The sequence below is a fragment of the Mustela nivalis genome (genome assembly GCF_964662115.1).
Source record: "Mustela nivalis genome assembly, chromosome: 11".
Taxonomy (NCBI): domain Eukaryota; kingdom Metazoa; phylum Chordata; class Mammalia; order Carnivora; family Mustelidae; genus Mustela; species Mustela nivalis.
In genome coordinates, this window is record NC_139030.1 from 71,761,227 (window position 1) to 71,781,583 (window position 20,357).

Genomic DNA, 20,357 nt, shown 5'->3' on the forward strand with positions numbered 1-20,357 from the left:
CTAGGTGACTCCCAGGGAGAAACTGAATCAGAGTCTGGGCTCTGGAGCCTCAGGCAGAGCAGCCAGCAGCGAGAAGCTATGGCTAGAATTGTTACAATTAAGCCAAAGTCAAGTGGCTGGGACACTCCCCTCCCCACCCCGCCCACTTTCCCATCCCCTTCTCTTTCTTCCCTTCTGGAATGCCCTGTCTCAGGGTTACACCTCCCAGACGGAAGGACAGAAGGATCTGGGGAAAGAGGCCAGCCTAGGAAGAGAGTTCCCGAGGCACGGATGCTCAGGTGTCTGTGGTGAAGTCTCTCGTTCTGGCCAAGTAGTCCTCCTGCAAGGTTCATGGCCACCAGGGCCCTCCTTACCACACAGCGCTCCTGGTGACTCTTTTAGCATCCGCTGTGACCCCTGAGTAAATCGCCAAACGTCAGTAGCTGCTTGAGAAAAACCCCGATGGGAAAGACAGAACCCCTAACGAGCAAACAGGAAGACAGGAGGAGAAAGGTTTAGCTGGAGCCCAGTTGACACAAGCCTCATGCATGCAGGGCTGGGCTGGGCTGTCTGCCCACTGGGTGCGTGGGCAGGAACACCCCTGTGGGGGCTCACTAGTATACCCTACATAACATATCCACCCAGAGCGTGAATGTGGGCTGATCAGAGGACCATCGGACCATCTTTGCAGATATAATTAAATGTCCTCCATCCAATGACAGGTGTCCTCGTGAGAACAGGAGGAAACCCAGAGATGCAGAGAAAGAAAACCACATGAAGCCAGAGGCCATGACAGGAGTCACTTATCCCCAAGCCAGTGAAGACCTGGAGCCCTCAGACGCTGGGAGGGCAGGAAGCGATGATCCCTCAGATTCATCCAGAGGAGCCAACCCTGCCAACGCCCTGATGTCTGACTTCAGGCCTCTGTGGCTATAATCCCCCCAGTTTGTTCCATAGCAACCCTAGAAACCAGTCTTCCCATAGTCCCACAGGAAGCCGTGTGTACAGGTGGTCCTATATGGGACGGTAAATACTCAGATTCCAGATCCACAGCTGGACGGGCAGGCTGGGGGAGCCCCCACCAGCCCCTGCCTCCCCCAGTCCCAGGCTTCCATTCTCCAAAAAGGGAAGACATGTTCATCGGCGTGCCAGCCCCAGATGGCAGGGAGGGGGCATGGTGGCACGTGAGAGGGTCTTTCCATTTCTGCAACTAAACTTTGAGAAGGCCCATGAGGGGCCGGGTGCACCGTTAGTGCTCCATAAATGCTCCTGTTTCATTTACTACACCCTGTCTGCTATGGGCTGGATATGGGTGCCCCCTCCCTCCACAAAAATCATATGTTGAAGCCCCAACCTCTCCCCCTTCCCCAGGTGGTTGTATTTGAAGACGGGGCCTCTAGGGAAGTAGTTAAGATTAAATGAAGTCATAAGGATGGAGCCCTGGTCCTGAGAGATGCCAAGAGCTTGCTCCCTCCGCCATGTGCTCAAAGAAGTCATGTGAGCACGTAGTGAGATGGCAGCTACCCACAAGCCAGGAGAAGCCTTGGGATGAAGCCTTCCTGGTCAGCACCAGTCCATAGTATTTTGTCCCCACAGCTCCCTCCACTGAGCGCTGATGCCCCAGGGAGGGAGTGGGGAAGCAGGAAGGAGAAGGGAAGCAGCCAATGGAGGTGAAGCCAATGGAAGGAGAATTGGGGTAACAACTAACACCCTGAGTTTGCCCTCCCAAAATAGCAGGGCTGGAGCCTGACACTCCCACATTCCCAGGCATTGGCTACGGGACATTTCCAGTTTTGGTTACAGACTCAGAGCCCCAGGGCTCAGGATGGAGTTTGAAGGTGCATGTCAAGGGCACAGACCAGGTAAGAAAGGCAAGGGCAGCTGGGCACATGGGATGCGTACTCTTCCTGCCCCTCTCTTGTGGGGCCCCAAGTATGTTTTATGTGTGGCTGTGAACCAGACTCCCAGCCTAAAGACCCTGTGTGAGATGGGAGGAGAAAAGGCAATGGAAACACTGAGTTTCGACGGCAAGAGGCCCGCACTTACAATGTGGTCTCCGTCCCCTCCACAAGCCTCGGCAAAGACCTGGCAGGCGTCTGTCACCCGCAGCAGGTGCCACCAAGCAGGACACGGAGAGAAGTCGAGCTCACAGAGAACTGCCCATTCCTTTTGGAACCAGGGCTGGAAATGTGCCTTCCAGAGCAGGTGAGAACAGAGTGCAGATTCTCCCCCAACGTTTCTCTCACCATTCCTCCGAAGTTCTTGTGCTAAAGCCTCATTTTTCCAACCTCAGGGTGGGGGGTGGTCATTAAGACCTTTAATCCCCACTTTGAAATGAGCTCCTATCACACAGGGATGAATGATGTCAGCAATCATTAACTTCTGGCCACCCCTCGGATGTCGTCACTTTTCCATAACCCATTGCTTTTAACAGTGCCCACATCCCAGTGACTCTCCCGATGGCTGCCGTCCCACCCCGTGTCCCCCAGGCCTGCCTGTTGGTGTCTGGCCGTCCTTGGGCTGGGATAGGAAGACCCTTCTTTGTAAGCGTCCCTGACTCCTTCTGTAAAGGTTCACTCCCTCCCGTCAGCTCTGAATATTTCCAGAAAAAGGCCACCAGGATCCTTCTCACCATGCTGCCCTATAACGATTTCTCTCCGTCTCATCGTCCATCTCCCCTTCCAGGCTGGGAGCCTATCAAAAGGGAAAACAAAGCCCCGGCCGTCTCTGACATTTTAAAGACAAGCACAGTGCCTGGCACACGGTGGGCACTACACAAAGCTCGTCGGATCCGAGACTGAATGAACCAGTGCACGGATGGATGAATACATTAACGGAAACAAGTGTGGAATAAATTGCGGAGAAAGACATCCATCGGTGGCACAGCTGGGCCACTGACGACTTTTCATTTACACTTCAGGCTCCACACGAAATTCAAATTCTCATTACGGGACCGCATAAAACACAATCCACACTTTCAACAACGACCCTGAGAAATGCGGCGGCGGGAAAACCTTTAATGCGTTCTTCCTATTGATTACAGCGCTGCAAAAGGGAATGAAAAGATTAGCTTCAAACGCTTTCATGTGAAAGGCTAAAAGGAAGCAAATCCAGCATGGTCTCGGGGAGCCCGGGGCTCTTTCAGACGGGCGGCGGCCACCGCCACGTCGTGTTTGCGCTCGCCCCATGATAGGTTGCCGTGCCAACATACATTCTGAGTCACCCAAGCAGATTTAATGCCATTGCCACAATGACGCTCTCTTTGCTCTTTCTTCTGAAACTTGTTAAAGGGAAGATTCCGACCTACCTAGGAAATGATTTCAATCAGTTTAGTTCCGGAAATAACTGTGGAAATCCAGATCTTTCCATTCCATGGCGTTCGGCACATTGTCTTGTGACAAACGCCTGATGATCCCCGCATGTCCCACAACACGTCGGGAGAAATGACATCTGATTGGCAGCCCTTCTGAATCCTGCATGGAAAGGCCTGAGGGAATAAGCATATGAAAAGCCAACAAAAACGAAGCTTTTGAAAAATTAAAAAAAAATGCCAAAATTGCCCATCACTCTTCCCATCCCATACAGAGGACCACCCCCTCCTTCAGTAAGAATCCTCCCCATGGTCATTTATCTCGGTCCTTGGGAAGCAGGGCCCTGAGGAATCTGGACAGAAGCCGTGGGTATGGCAAGGTACACCCACACACAGGTGAACAGAAACCCACCCATACCCATCCAACAAGCCCGGCAAGTGCGAGCGTGCACCAGAGGTCAGATACACACGTCTTCCCAGCTTAGGATGGGTTATAGCCCAAAAAACTGAAGAATGGTTGCGAATGCGAACTGCCTACAAGAAGTCAGTCAGTTTCCTATCATGCTTTACCCAAATTGCTATAATTCTGTATCAAGGGTTGTTGGGATCAACATTTGGTGTTGCTTGTAGGCACTGTGTATCCATGCACCATCCCGACGTAAGGAGCTGGGAGTTCCGGTCCTGGGACGTGGGGTGGGAAGGGCTTTATGACACTGGCAGATCTTCTCAAGCATTTAACCCCCCAGAAACCATCAGCCAGGAAGGACTGAAATGTCAGGGGCATGCCTCCACCCAGAGACAAGCCTGCAGTTCAGGAGTGAAGTCCAAACCTCAAGGAGGGGACTCCAGGGATCTTCCTGCACTCATCAGCCCTTGCGCTCAATCCTACCAGGTGCACATCCACAGCTCCCCACGGGTCCCCAGGTTCTGAGATGCTGGACTTGGGAATAGGTGGATAGGTGGATAGAAAGTCACCTGGACCCAGGGAGAAGAAGCCCAGTGAGGCAGAATTTCCAGGTGCCTCATAAATAGGCCACATCCTCGAGCTGCTGCCTCCAGACCTCCAGAATTTCTTGTGACCCAGTAAGAGAAAACACAAGTGTCCACGGGGGTCTCATGCCAGTTTGCCCTGAGTCTACTGGGAGGACTGAAATTCATCATCCAGGGACCATCCAGATTTATTCCTTGATGGCCGCGGGATATTACATGTGGTGTTTTCAGTTGCAATACTTTTCTTCTTCACTTACAGGGACAGAGGAAGCTGTGTACACGTTGCCGCATGTGGAAAGCATTCACTAGGGACTCCCTGATGCACACTGCCATCAGGTTGCAGGGACAGAGGGAGGCGGGAGAGCAAGGAAGACTCCCCCTCTCTCCAGTGGGGATGGGGCTCCAGGTCGATTTTCTCTCCATCCCACACCACACCCTCTGCTGGAGCTCCAGTCACCCCTCCTGGGGTCCAGATGCCATCATGCATGAAATTACTAACAGCTTCACTACCATCTCGCAAGGCTGGCATTTTCAAAGCTCTTCCCATCAGAAAGGATGCCAGATGAATGAACCTCAAAAGGGAGAAATGTCAGCATCGGGTTCTCTGGACAATGAACTTGAGGAGAGCCCGGAGCTACTGCCCCAGCCTTCTTCGCACTAGATCCCAACTCCTATCCAAAACCTGATACACAGCTCCTCTCCCAACTCCACATCTACATCCACAAGGGTGGAATGGAATTCTTCTAATAAACTGATTATCCACCCCCCTAACCCCCACCCCTCAGAGTTCTGTAGCCCTTGACCTGTGTCTCCATGCTCCACCCACAATGCCACAGTCCAGAGCACCTGGGAAGGCTTTTACAGCCAGAGATCAAAGGGAGGGCTTTGGAGCCTGGATAACCGGGATGAACCAGAGCAAGTCCTCAAACCCCAAGCAGGGTAGAGAAGAGGATTTCTAAGAGCAGAGAGAGTTTAGTCACTGTAGCATTGCTGAGATGGAGCTTGCACACCAGGGACCCCACGGAAGTCTGAAGGCAGCCGGGGTATCCTGGGGCCTGGGCGGGGGGGGGGGGGTAGTTGGGGGGGAGATGGGAATCCACAGAGCAAGAAGTGCTGTATGGTTTGTCTGCAATCAGTTCAGCATCTGAGCACCCTCCCTCCACCTCTCAGGGCAAAGGGTGGGTGATTCTTATGGGTGAAGGGTGGTCAGAAACCAGAAGAGGGCCAGGACAGTCCACCAAGTATCCCATGACCCAAAACGGGGTTGGGGAGCAACAGGGGAGACCCTGCGATATGACGACATGGAGGAGACCTGCGTAAGGACAAAGCAGGAACAGACAGTGAGGACCACCCCTTACCACCCTATATCACCACCTCCCCCAGAGCTTGCCCCAAATCCCAGGGTAACTGGGCAGGGGTGGGGAACATCTCTGAACTGACAGAGCTGGGTCCTCAGAATAGAAATTCGGTGGAATTACTTTTTACATCCCACCTGCCGCACGGCAGAGGTTACGGCTTATGCCCCACCTTGCATTTTCTACTTGGTGAGAAGGTTTCTGCCTGGACTTAGACCCCTAGGGAGCTCAGAGAAAACCACAACCCTTTCCTATTGCCACGAACACGTGTCTGGGGCAGGATTCTTGGAATGTCTTTGCCATCTACTCTTGCTTGCCCTGGCTCCCAGGATCCTGGTCTGTAGTTAAGCTATTGTCCCACTAGCTACACTACTGTTACCCCACCGGAATCCTGTCTGGAACAAGGCAAGGCGCATATGCACCTGAGACTGTGTGTGTGTATCAGGCTCGTATTTAAAGTAATTTATAACCCTGGTTTGAGAACTCTCAACCGTAAACCTTTGAAGACATAGGAGCCCTCGTGCAGCAGTTTCCATCTGTGGGCCCTGAGAGGTTGGGCTGTTGGGAGGAGTTGAGACAAGGCGCACAAAGGTAGGGTAGCAGCCCCCAAGCTCACAGGTAAGAGCAGAGCTCCCAGCCAGGGTCCATTCTTGTCTTGGCAAATAGCTCCCATGCAAATCAATCCCATCAGAGGTAGAGGTGGTAAGGGCAGCTTAGGGTGCCGGGTCCTCCCCCCCAGGTCCTGCCCAGATGCACCCACCTGCTAAGGCCTCCACCATTCTGTCTCGTGGACCCCCAGGTCATCCGTGAGGGCACAGCAGAACAGACCATTCCGACCACACTTCTTCCAAGCCTCTTGTAAAGTGGATTTCTTTGGTAATGCACAGGCTGATAATTTGCTCTTTGCTTGGCCTCAAGAAAAGGGACACTAATGGGTGTTATCTTTTAAATTAAGAATTTGTCCTGTACACAGAAAGAGTAAACAGGCCTTAAACCATAGAACCATAGCAGGGAAGCATCAAGGGGTCGTGACATGTGGCCCTGGGGACACACAAGGGCATAAACAACAAACGACCCCAGTCCTGGGCCCCAGTCAGCTCTGGGCCAACAGCAGCCGAGAGAGCCTTCCTACCCCAGGGTGACCTTGAAAACCACACCTACTGCAAATACGCTGCCTGACAGTTTTTTTTTTGTCTTTTTTTTTAGAAAAACCAAAACCCTCAATATGCTCGAATATTTTTCCTTTTATGTCATTGCATCCGTTAACCCCTTGGGTTTTGCTTTTACAGTAGCGCTCTTTCCTTAAGCATATTAGGTCAAGCTGACATGCAGTATAGATTTGTACTATTCTTATCACACACGCTACCTGAATGCCAAACATGGTTTTAACATAGACACTCGGATGCCTTTTTAGGAAAAACAAATCTTTATTTAAAAAAAAATAATAATAACTTACAAATTGAGAGAATTCTCCAAAATGAGACTGTTCATTTTGTGCACAGTGTTGCAGCCTGGAACAGGTCTGCCCCGTTTTGCTTTTTTAAGGTAACTTTACAAAACTATGAATATCACAAACTGTTTTTACAGAGTCTTTCCTGTTCCATATCCCATGCCAGTACAGAGCACCACACAGATAGAAAACTATATCGTAAATAAAACATTTCAGCCAGGACTGGCATAGATTTATAGATTTTTATATATATATATATAAAATTTCAAAACAGCTAACAATTAATGTCATCCTTAGTCAAAACTGAAATCAAACTAGCCTTAAAACTACAACACTCTGGATACATGTCCGCGTTATAGCTCCCGTACAATATTTAAAATATATTTAAACTTTCAAATACATTTATAAGGTACACCGATAATGAGAAAATAAAGTCTTAAGATTTTAAATACAAATCACCATATAAAACCTCCAGGGAACACAGAACGTCTTATTGTACAGAAGTGCAGGCTAGCCTGCCCTGCGGCAGACTTGGACACGTGATGGGCCTTGCACACGGCAGGACGCATGCACAGAGCCGTGACAGCCACCGCGACCGCCCGAGAAAAAGGGGAAGGACGCTCGGTGGCACCCGCTCCTCTCTCCTCATGACTCCCGCCTCAAGCCCCAAAGCCACCTTGCTTTACTCTGGGGAACGATGCAAGCCAGTGCCGTGGAGAAAGCAACACACTTGTCCCCGAGACCCCACAGAGCGTGTCACTTGGTATTCTGCTCCAAGGCAGAGTACTCTGTTTCTGACACCCTAGAGGCATCGATGAGCTTGGTGAGGCCTGTCTTGGCCGAGTACTTGAAGATGAAGGCCTTCATCAGCTCGTACCTGTAGTTACGATTGATAAAGCTGTAGAGCACAGGATTGACACAGCAGTGCACCAGCGACAGGCACTGAGTGACGTGCAGAGCGGTGAAGAGGAAGTTCTCCAGCTGGCAGGTGAAGGGGATGTAGTGGAGGATGGAGAAGATGTCCAGGAGTACCACCACGTGGTACGGCAGCCAGCACACGAGGAAGACCACCACGTAGGAAAAGATGATCTTGCGGCTGGTCTGCCTCTCCTGGTCACTGGAAGCGGCGAGGGCACGGGCCAGCAGGCAGTAGAAGATGGCAATGATGCAGAAGGGGATAGCGAAGCCCAAGACCACAGAGACCAGCTCCATGCTAATGAGCCACTCCTTGACACTGTGCTCGGGGTAGAAGGAGCGGCAGTAGGTCTCGTTGTTAGACGCCGACGTGACGGTCTTCAGGTAGTAGGTGTCTGGCAGGGACACGCAGAAAGCCAGGAGCCACACCAGCACGCAGACAACACGGCGGACCACCTTCTTCCTGCGGCTCGAGGTGTTGGCGAAGTAGGTGATGGAGAGGTAGCGGTCCACGCTCATGCACGTGAGGAAGAAGATGCTGCCGAACAGGTTGATGGAGAAGATGAGGTGGGTGACCTTGCACGTGAGCTCTCCCATGGGCCACTGGTTATGCTGCACGAGGCTGACCACCCAGACGGGGATGGTGACCACCACCCACAGGTCGGCGATGGCCAGGTTGAGGATGTAGCAGTGTGTGTCGTAGCCAGTGGTCTTGGCCTGGATGTTCACCCAGACCACCACAGAGTTGGCGATCATGCCGATCACGAAGATGAAGATGTAGATGAAGGACAGCGTGTACAGCAGCACCCCTTTGTTGGGCATGTTGGGACACAGCACCGTGTCGACGACAATGCAGTCACTGCTGTTGCATGGCCAGCTCATGTCGGAGAAGTTCCCTGGCTCTGAGTAGTCAAAGAGGTGCAGGTCCATGGCGCTGCAGGCAGCAAGCAAACGGCCTGTGCAAAGATCAAACAGAGAGAATGCAATGGAAAAGGGGCTTTATTAGGACACACCGGAGCCCGGTCAAGGCACTTTTCCAGCGCTCTGCATATTCGGTGGTGTCTTCCCAACAAAAGAAAAGGAAACAGCCAAGCAGAGCTCCGCACAACAAAAAACAGGCCTGGTATCTAAGTTTGCATGGTGCCTAAGCGAGAAGAGCGCCTGCTTTCTCTGTCTTTGTATGGCGATGTTCCCCAGGCATCACCAGCCTGGCTAGACCCACAGTGTGAGATCGGCATGCTCCGGGGGCCCGAGAAACATCTGACAGCCACGGCGACACTGGCCACTCGCTCAGTCTTAGTAGAGGACAGTGGCGCCATTCTCCCCCATGTCCCAAAGGACAGCAGAGTCCACTGTTCCTAGCACTGCTGTATTATAAGTATCCTGCTCTGGTGTCCTAATGAGTACGCTTGAGATTCCCTTCCCAGTGTGCATCAAAAATGGGACTTGGTGCATTTTACCTTCTGCAGAATGCACATGGAAACCTGGGTCTTGGGCCACCTTCAGTGTGCAGCCATGAAGACCACAGGTGTGTGACACCCACAGCTTGATTACACCCCAAACCTGCAGAGATCTCAGGTTTTCAACGAAGGGCAGCCACCCAGCTGTCCAGCGCCTACTTTCCCCTTCTAAAGAAGTAGTTTATCCAACTACTTCAAGAGCAACTTGGGCCAAGACCCAGCGCACAAAAGTCACCACCTGCTGCACTTCTGGGGTGGGGGGGAGCAATTTCTCAACTTTCTTTCCTGCTGACTTGACCTAAGGCCAACACTTTGAACTGTCACCGTTTTATTGTCCACAGAGATTTCAGCTCCAAAGTACCACCACAGCATCTAGAAATGATGATTTCCCCTCAAACGCCCCAGCTAGAAGAGTTCCCGGGAGGGTTTTCTACTGATGCCCCACCCATTCAAGGGCCTTGAAATCCCTACAGGACATGGTCCTGGGTCGGCTGCCCACTGGGTGACCCTGGGAACATGGGTATCCTGCTAGGAGTGACCTCACATGGGAAGATGGTTGTCCTTCCTTTTCATGGGTCATAGCTAATGACTGACCCCAGTCGAGCTTCTGTGCTAAGTTCATCCAAAGTGGACCCCAGGTCACACAGGAAGATGGGTGATCCTGGTCCATGGGTCAGCACACAGGTGGCTACGCTAACAGTATGCAGACACGTAGCTGGGAAAAGCACCCATTCTGAGACTAGACCTTCCTGGGTAGGAATTCTGATTCCTTCCACATTGCTGTTTAATTTGACTTGCTAACCTATCTTGGGCTGCATTCTTGAGAGACCAACACCATCTCACAGAGGCACCCAAGAACAAAGGGACCCACTCCAGAATCTAGCGCATAGCAGATGCTCTGTAAGTCGCAACCCCACCCCTCCCCCATCCTTTTGGCAAAATGCATAGCCCCCCTTTTCACTCCACATTGAAACCACCTCTTACTGCTTAAGGAATACATGTCCCTTCCTGGAGGGAGACGCAGGAGTGAGCAGAGACAGGCAGCTTGATAGCTTTACCTTCAGAATAAATGAACAGCATCCCTGATGGGTTAGACATCCCTGCTGCCTCCCAGGACCCACTCCTTAGTTTCAAAACTAACAGCAGGTGACCTCATCTTAAATCTCAGGTAGCAGAGACCACCTGCAGGCTTCTGTCCCTCTCCCGGTGATCTAAGCAGGTTCCCGTGTCCCTACTGCCGAGGGGAGAACGCTGGGCAGCCCAGGAGGAGTTGGCAGAGGCAAGGCCCACAGCCGGAGAGCCTGGTGGTCCTCGGAGCACCCCAGCAGGAGGATTCCTATGCCCTACGACCAGCAACTTGGGCCAGATCAGACAGACCACACAAGCACAGGAAGCACCCAGGGAGACTCAGCACGACAATGTTTAGGACAAAATCCTCACATTATGAGACTTTGGACCACTCTGTCCTAAGAGGCAGCTTGAGGTCCCTAAAGGACATGGGGACAAGGGGCAAAAGAGAACACTTTTGAGGAGCCAGGACTCCCCAACCCACTGGACTGGCCTCAGGGTGCTGTGCTTGGAAGCCACAGAGCCCAGGGTCCAGGCGGTCCATGGGGCCATCCATGAGGCTGTCCACAGGGCCAGAAAGAAAGAAATGAGCCCCAGCCCTGGTTAGCCTGACTGGGTCCAAGGACACCCAGCTCTTTGCTCACCACAAGGAGTTAGTGACCGAGCTCAGGCCTCCCATGCCATTCATTCAGCGAACAGACCCTGGGCACTGTTCAGTGTGGACAGTCAGACCTACGCAGAGGCAGGGGTCTACGAGAAGTCCCCTGCCTCTCACCTTTTTGGAAATTACTCCACTTTTTTGGAAATTACCAGGTCAAGGTGTCGGGACCCACTCTCTCGGGCTGCCAACTGTCGCTATTCCCAGAGCTCCAGCCGTGGTGGGAGAGGGCTCGGCTCCATCCTTGGTTTCCACCTCTGCCCTCTGGGCAATGAAAACCCGACTCCGCGATCAGGGGTCCTTTGAGCCAGAAGCATTTCTTGCTTGCAGGGCAAGGCTCCCCTCCAGCAGTCCTCTCCCCCTCCCTTGGGGGGCCCAGTGAGACTCTTCTAGCCAGGGCTGAAGTGGAGAGCAGAGGCTCCAAAGCTCCTGGCTCGAGCATGAAAGCCAGCTGGGCCCCGATCACTTATCTCCCGCCAACCATCAGCCCAGAAGCTGAAGCCCGAGGCCTGTGCCCGGACCACCACCTCCCCCAGAGGGACCCCCTGGTTCCCCTTCCTCCCAGGGCAGGAGGCCTTAGTGATCAAGACAAGGAAGGAGGCACAGAGAGGAGATGAAACAAATTGTGGTCCTCAAACTCCCTGCAAATCCCAACAGGGGACTAAAGAGGGAAACGGGACTCACAACAGCTTAGCCCCCTGTCCTTTTGGTATTTTTCCCGCATTTGGTTTTGGAAACAATCCAAGGCTGTTTCCAGGAAAGACTATGACTTGACAAAGACAGTCTGCATGGATGCTGCATGTGGCCTGCAGCAGAAGCCTGTCTGCCTGAGCCTGGGTCCAAGAGGGAGGCTGCATCGGTCTTCTTCATGCCATTCCAGCAACAGCAAGTGACCACCACTGGAAAGAGGAATCTTCCTCAGTCACTGGCTGAGATCCTCACAAGGGCTCCTACAGAGCCATCAGTATGGCAAGCTATAGAGTGTCTACCCAGATCACAGGTTTCCAAAGGCCTGGTGACAAAGCTCACTTCGTCATGGGAAACCTCTCTCCCTGTCCTGGTGGAGGGAGGGGGTGGCCCAGTGGACCACAGGGGCCACTTTAACTCCCTGAGCATCCTGCACCAGCACTCTGGCTGCCCTCCAGCAAAAGCAGGAGATGGCCTCTGCCGGTACACAGACAGTCCCCCCACGTTCTGCATCCATCCGGAAGGATCCACGCTCCCGTCTAAATGGCCAGGCCTCTGGGCCAGGGTGCTGGTGTGTTCATCCTGAGAGGCAACAGTGGTCTGCCCTGGACCTGGAGGAGACCCTTCTTCCCACTGGGACCAACCTCTCTCTGCTGGGATAAGCCAGCACCTCCACTCCCGCCAGCCTGGAGCCAGAGCTCAGGAACGCCTTTCAGAGTCAACACTGCCTGCCTTCCAAGGGCTCGGAGCCGCCCCCTACCAAGGCAGGCAGGAGGATGAGACCCTCTTGCAACTAAGTGGTAAGGCATCTGCCTAAAAGGTCCTGACAGAAGGAAAAAAAGAGGGCTTTGAATTTTCTAACGCTTTTTGATTTTACAAGTTCACACATTTCACCTCTCTAAAGATTCCTGTGTCCCCAACTGTCCCCAACTATCCCCGCAGGTATGTTTACTGGAGGCAACTTCGATGTCCATCGGGAGAGGGATGGTTTGATCAAGTAGGGTATATCCACTGTAGCCGTAAGAAGATGGGGGCATCTGCTTTTGTGAAGACAGAACGTTTGAGCATACCTGAAGGGAGAGGCCAGAGGCAGATACACAGACCGAGAATGACCTCAGGGACAGAAAAACCAGAGCCAAAGGAGGAGCAGCTTTATATAAATACACATGCACTGAGGCATAGAAAAAAGACCTTCAAGAAGAAAGCTTTGGGCAGGCAGGGTAGGGTGGAGGCCCAAGAGGGGACTGTAAATTTCACCCCATAAACTTCTGTATTATTTGAAATCTGACATCAAGAATTAAGTACATTGTGATGGAGGGATGTTTCACAAGACATGGGTGGTGCGAGTTCCATTGTGCTAGAGCCCAGACACCCAACTGAGGGCAGAGAACTGGACCTGTCCCCGTCTGCTCCCTTCTCCCCGGCACTCCCCGTGCTCTCTCTGACCCCCTCCCTACAGTAGCCACGTGCTCTGGACCTTTTCCCACCCCCGTATGCAGGGAGCATCCCACTTCCACCAGGACAGGAAGGGACGTTTCCTATGGCCTACAGCGGACCCAGCATCTGGCCGGTCCTCCCCACCGGCCTGCTGTCTGTCTGCAAAGGGACTCGTCCACCACCCAAATTCCCAATGGCAGAAGGCCATTGGGGAATCAATGGGAGAACTTTTCTGGGAGATGAGCCTCCCACTTCTCAGCCTCCTTATTCATCAACCGAGTATCCCCACGAGTGAACTACAGCAACTGGCAGGCAACATGTCACTGCTCCAAATGGTGGCCTGAGCTCACCCAGGGAGCTGGCAGTCAGGCCAGATTTAGACGTCCCCAAGCTTGGTCTGCACGGGGTGGCAGTCGGCCTGCAGAGAACAGGCCCTCTCTCTGGACCAGAGTCAGTCCCTCCATGACAGAGCCTGCCAAGTGTTCAAGCATCTGGCTGCTCTCCCCAAAACGGCCTTCAGTGTGTTTGCAAATCCCCATCACAGACCAGGAAGAGTATTCTCGACCAAGACCAAGACCAAGGGTCTTCTCGACCCTTTAGCCACTCCTTTCCCAGTGAAAGTGTCCCGTTTCTCCCCCCCCCGGCCCCAACCAGGACCCACATCTCCAGGCTGTGTCGCGCCACATTCTTCCTGCCCAAGCTCCTCACCCCAACGTCTTCATCCTTGGGCCCCCACAGCCAGCCCAAGGCGGGTGTTTGGGGCACTCCCAGTCAGCAGTGATATCAGGATCCACCAAGACCAAGGGGTCTGAGGCCATCCCGGGAGCAGGAGTCCAGAAGACACTTTTCTGCACCCTCATCAAGCTGAGACAGACATCAGCCTTTTCATGCCCCCGAATGTTTGTGGAACCTCCTCTGTGAGGGGCACTGCTCCAAGGCTAATAGACAGGGATCACCGTGGCCCATCCCCCAAGAACTCACCAGCCAACCGACAAGGGCAAGAAAGCAGCAGGGTGGTGGTGAGTGGCCCCCAGAGCAGGAGGGTGAGGGATTTCCACTCAAGTGGCTTATGGAGGCCTTCAAGGAGAAATGGATGGGTGAGATGATCAATGAAATACCATAAAGGGGTCACTGAATTGGGCTGAAGCCAAGCTCCCCACAAAGGAAAGCTGGTGACCAGAGTCAAAGGGAGGGGTGGGGGGAGCGGGGCAGTCAGGCTGGGCCTGCCCACGCAGGAGGCAGGAGATATTATGAGCAAGGAAGCAGCTTGCAACAGAAAAGGCTCGGGGGCGGGGGGGGGGGGGGGTGGTGGTCAGAGGTGACACAAACCAAGTCAAAGGCAGGGAGTTAAAGACCAGCTGTGGTGACAGGGTGCAAACAGGCTGGAGGAAGGTGCTCCTGCCCAGGCCCCAGTGGTGCAGATGAAGTTACACCCGCCAGGTGGAGGCTGAGCACCAGCTTGGACAGTTAGGAGCCCTCTAGCCGCTGGGGCTCCTTAGGATCTCTGCCTCCAGGTGACCTTTTTTTGTTTTTTTTTTTTCCAGGTGACCTTTTTTTATTGGTTTTCTGCAATTTGGGATCTATGTCCTTCCAGGAGGGAATTTCACAGAACCATTCAGTGCTGTTCAGACCAGATCACTCATCTGGCTTCTCACTGCTGCGACCTTCAGAGCAAGCCCAGGCCAGGAGAAGAGACGCGCTCATCTTGGTCTGTGGCACACAGCTGCTCTCCGCACTTTCCCCACTTCTCAAGGGCTTCCCCCAGGGGAGGCACGCTCTGGCCTCCTTGCCAGAGTCCCACACGTTCCACGCTAGCTGGCATGCGGTTCAGGTGAGGAGAACCCACACTACATCTAAAAAATCATCAGGCGATTGTACAATATTGGGTTCAGGGTTTTGTGGGGGGCAGGGGTTGGTTTTTATGTGTGTGTGTGTTTGTTGTTGCTGTTTGTTTTTGTTGTTTTTTTTTACCGATGCTGCATTATATCTACAGGAAAGACCAGAGAAGCTTCAGCTTCAGCAGACTCCCTGCAGCCATCTGCTAGGGCTGTCAGCAGATCGGGGACTAGTCTGTCCCCCAGTGCCAAGCAAACAGAAACAAGGCTGTCTTGAGAGCGACTTATTTTACACAAGTAGGGAACTGCTCTAATTCATTAGAAAACTCAAAAATAATAGAGAGTCAAAGAGAAAAACAAAAACTCCCTATCCTGATTCAGAAGGAGGTCACCTATCGCTGGGGTTCTCAATGTACTTCCCGTTAACGCACGGGTTGGGGCATCCTCGCCCACTTTGAAGTATTTGGGGGAGAAATCGAACCCCACGTGCAGAAACCCAATCTGGTCTATTGTGCTCAGCTGCCCACGGGAAAGCAATGCTGTGCCCAGAAAGGCAGAGCCAGAGATCCACGTCACAAAGCTGCCGGCTGGGTTAGCCCCCTGTAACCAGAGCCCTCATTCCCACCCAGCTCAGGACCTGGATGAGGCAGTGGGAGGTCAGCCAGGCTCTGGGCCAGACACAATAGGGCTCCCAGGAGAAGGCTACTCCATCTTGGCCTCTTCTCCTAAAACTCAGGGATGATCCCCACAAAGGTTATCTGTTACCATAAGAAAATTCAAAGATGCTGGCTATCCCGATGTACATACAGTCCTTTAGCTGTCTCTTAGCAAACGGTGGTCTAAAGCCACCTGAGTCACTTTTTAGTCCCTCCACCCTGGGAGCGCTTAGAACAAAACCGAGTCAGCTCCCAAACCTATCTGTGGTTCAGCAAAATATTCACCATAAAAATATGCAATCCCCTCATTACTTTAACAAGGAAAGCACCTACTTTTTTTTTCCCAATTCTAAATTAGTCGATCCTTAGGTTAAAAAAAAAAAAAATCAAATATGCCCTGCAGAAAACCATCAAGTATTCAAAATCAGATAATCCCCCCTTTTCCCTTTTCTTTTCTCTTCTCCCCCTCTCCTTTCTCTCTCTCTCTCTTCCTTGCTTGTTTGTTATTACTTTAATAGAAAATGTGTGTCCCAGGGCTATAATTTTCTGGACTTGAAAAACACTTGATGTGAGTCAGCCTTGGGTTTCTTTCTAAACTCTACCTACATGCATGGAACTCAACTAGCAAGGCGTTCTAACACTGTTCTTGTTCCTAAAAGTAAAGCTAAGTTCTTTTTAGTTCCAAATTCTTTTGTGCCTGGCAAAAACCACTGAGAAAAATCTAAAGGCCTGAAGTCTCGGTGGTTTTTCTCCTCCGTAGTTTACTCTTAGGCTTTCTAGAATGACGGTCGGTTGGTCTCAGGTCTGAGTAACTTCAGCCAGCTCCCTCACACCTCCCCGAAAACAGGAGCCCCTCTCCCTAGATGATCGCACAAAAAGCCACTGTTCCTGATGAAGGAGGTTTTTTTGTTTGGATTTTTTTTTTTTTTCATCCAGAAAGCCTATACTCTGCCTATTCTGGGTCTGATTAGAAACCATAATACCTTCTCAATTCTCCCAGGACTTGCTGTTAATAAGGGAAAAACTCACCTCCAAAGTCCTGACTTAGTTAAGCCCCGGCATGCTGCCCTGGCTATACTCTCTGGAACTTTTTTAAAACTATGATTGCAATGCGTGCCCCTTTTAAAAAATGGACAGGCAGCAAAATACAGGCATTTCTCAATTTTCTTTTGCTCTTCCACACGCCCCCCTCCTCCAATCCCCAGGAGGCTGTGCGCACATTCAAGTGTTTATGGCAGAGAAGGGGGAAAAAGAGCAAATTGTTTCCAAGCTAGAGCTCCCCTGTGCAACTTTGCTTTAGAGAAAGGCTTTGCATCTGGGGAAACTCGTGCTGATGTGAGGAACGACAGGCAGTTTATCCATTTAAAAGCTACAGAAAGTAAAGGACAGGCCGGGGCAGCCTCCACTTTCTTTTCTAGGCAAGCCTATTTGATCTCCGCATTTTCCTGGAATAAATAAAAGGACACAAAGGCAGCATCTGCGTTTAAAGAGAAAAGAAAAAGTTACCACATTGAGATTCTGCAGAATGAAGTTTCAGGGCATGTCAGCACACCAAAGAGCTTCAAAGAGCTATAAACCATGTCAGGGGACCCGCTTCCACTTCTGGAAAACCTAATGACCCTGTTGTGAGCAAGTGAAGAGAGAGAGAGAGAGAGAGAAGGAAAAGGAAAAAGAAAAGGGAAGGAGAGAGAAGAGAAGAGAAAGGAAGAGAGACAGAAAAGAAGGAGGGAGAGCGGGAGGGAGACAGCTAGTCTGACTTTTACAACTTCTCATTCTCCTGGAAGTTACAAGTCTTGGCTAACCACCCACCCCTGACCTCACTCCAAAGCTCTGTCAGTCACCCCTTGAATCTTTATGCTTGCTAACAGAACTGAACAAAAGTCATGCTTTACCTGAAGGGTATATTTTAAATTACAAAATCCTGGACTTTGTGTGCTTTTTTTGGTTTTGTTTTGTTTTTCCTAACTGAAGTTGGACTTACCTTCCAAGAGCACAATAAATACTCAGATTAGCAAGGATGCAGTCAAAGCCACAAACACGGAGCTGAATTAACATTCGCCCTTCCAGCTTCTGAGTTTACAGGAGCCGGGAATCCCGCAAAGCCCGGAATTCCAATACATTCTGAACTCACAAAAGATTCACAGCACAGTTCCCTGCTTCACTCAAGGATGCCCCCTCCTAAAGTTCACATCGTTCAGCAATTGCTTATTTCCTGGCAAGTCCATCTATGCCCCGACTGATCTCCCCGTGAAAGAGGTCAGCCGTGGTGCCAGGCGGTTCCCTATGCCAACTGGGAGCAAGCAGAACCGACAGTCTGCATTCTTGCGGAGTCCTCCCCCTTACCCGAGCTTCAACGCCCACAGCAACAAATAAACACCAATTCCTACAGCCAGCAGGCACACACGGAGCGTCCCTTCCACCAGTGACTCAAGGAAACCTGCCTTTTTACTTGCTGCCGCAGAAAGGGGCAGCCCCCAAGTTAGCAGACAGGCTTTGCAAAGCAGCCACGCAGCCTGCAGCCCGGGCTTTCAGACACCAGACCTGCGAACTCTCAGCAACCATCAGGGCGATTCAGAAAGAGGCCTCTGAAAAAGAGCGCTTAGCTGAGAACAGAAACCCTGCCCGCCTTCCTCGCCTTCCTTTGCAGGCAGGGCTGCGGGGAGCCGTTTCCTTACCTCCGGGGCTGGGCTCGGGCTCAGGGCTCCCTGCGCGGCTGCGACGCTCACCGCCTCGGGGCTGAGCAGTTTGCAGGACTGAGCTCTCGGGCGGCGGACCCGCGTTATATACACTGCAGGAATACGCCTCTAGGTGGCAGCTGTGGAACCTGCATCGCCCTCGCTCCCGGCCCGCGCCGCCGCCCCCCCCCCATAAACACACACGTGCAGCCGCGCGCGCGCACACACACACACACACATACACACACACGCGCACGCGCGCTCATGCACGCACACCCCTTTCGTAAACCCCGGTCTGTCTTTTCCCGCGCAGCTCTGCACCCCACAACGCACTCTCTGGAATCCCGGCCGCCCTTGACTGGCAAGGTCTAATGAAGCCACGAGGTCCGGACCCCACTGGGGGAACGTGTGTCAGCAGAAGAAAACCGGCAGAGAAACCCTAGAGCTTTGCAGAATCATCAAATATTTATCTGGTCTCAGGTATATCTTTAATAATCCCATTACCACCAAGAGTTCCTTTGAATGCCTCTTAGCTCAAGGGAAGACTTTGTTCCCAAGACAAATTGCTCTGACCTTCTGAACTTCAGTGTTGATTTATTTGGCCTGGGTTTTCTTTGTTAATTTCTCCAAAACAGAAGTAACAGTTTTGGTAATCGGCGCCGTTTTATATACCCCAAGAGGGGGGGAAAGGGCTTTAGAAATAGATTGTAAGATTTTATTTGAATACTTTTATCTGTAAAGGATTGAGGCCCAAAGTCCTTGAAAATCTAAACAATTTGGTGTTCTGAAATGCCTAGCCAAGGCCAGGCACACATTAGGGGTATAATAAATGTCTTTTGATACAGTCTTTTTTTTTTTTTTTTTTTTGAGGTGAATTTGGCAAATGCTTTATTATTACTAATTGCTATTATTACTGAAATCTACATTCTCATCCAGAAGTGTATAGCTGAAGTTCTGTCCACAAGAATGTGTTCCAAAGGCTAGTCACCTTGAATACCCTATTTAGAAAAACCGACCATGAAACAAATGACCTAAACTTTCATTTTTAAAACGCGTGCTCACTGAGCTTTTCCCCCTACACTAACGTGCCACGTTTTGGCTTTTGGCTTGCTTTCTGCTTCTCCCGGCGTTCCCCAAGGACGCATACTCGTGGAGGCGCCCGCATGTTACCACTTTCTCCCCAGCTAAAACTTTCTGAGATTCTTTTTCTACTTGCTGAAAATAACAGGAGACAGCCCAACGCCCAGCCCAGAGGGTTTGAGGGTCAAACTCTCCTGTGGCTAGAAGGTCCTGGCGCGGAGAAAGCCCTTAACAAAAGAAACACTCTTTTGAGATCAAAGCTGCCCGTTTTTCTCCCGCAGCGGAACACCAAATGCGAGCGCTAGGCGCACACCTGCTCGGCTTCCCCTCCGCCCCCCACCCCTGGCTCGCGGAGGGGGTTCTGCCCCCAGGGCCCTGGCCGGGGTCCCGCACGGGTCCCCCTGTCGCTGCGCACCCGAACTCCACCTCCAGGCGCCTGGCGAGAAATCTTGCTAAAGAGAAACCGCCGGCAGCCGTGTGCGCACGCCCAGGGTTTAGGGCAAGAATGCTTTTTCACAACTTTCTGGTCCCGGTTTCTTCTTATGCGTGACCCTGTGTCTGAGCCCTATGGACAGGGACGCGCCGGCTGGAGAGCACACGCTTCGCTTTCTCTTCCTATGAACTTGACAATCTCTTCTTTGGAAAACGCATTTCTCCCTTGGCAAGCTCGGACGCCGGGGTGAAGCGCTGGACCCGGGCTGGAATCCGCTCTGAATTAACCCTGCTGTCTCTTAAAACACGCCAGGGCCAGAAACGTGCTACAAGATGCAGTCACCCAGGAAGAAAAAGGAACACCCGGCGT

General features: G+C 51.9%; 1 protein-coding gene across 1 annotated transcript; it reads right to left on the reverse strand.

Moving 5' to 3' along the window:
* Nucleotides 1-7,041: 7,041 nt before the first annotated feature.
* Nucleotides 7,042-18,595, reverse strand: ACKR3 (atypical chemokine receptor 3). Its single transcript, XM_082690586.1, has 2 exons — nucleotides 18,476-18,595; nucleotides 7,042-8,955 (listed from the first exon to the last, which is right to left on the reverse strand). The coding sequence occupies exon 2, from the start codon at nucleotides 8,927-8,929 to the stop codon at nucleotides 7,841-7,843; it is 1,089 nt and encodes a 362-aa protein (XP_082546712.1). The 5' UTR covers nucleotides 8,930-8,955; nucleotides 18,476-18,595; the 3' UTR covers nucleotides 7,042-7,840.
* Nucleotides 18,596-20,357: the final 1,762 nt, after the last annotated feature.

What these genes read in the sequence shown, in the direction of transcription:
- ACKR3 (XM_082690586.1), bottom strand. Translation starts at nt 8,929, where the DNA reads ATGGACCTGCACCTCTTTGACTACTCAGAGCCAGGGAACTTCTCCGAC.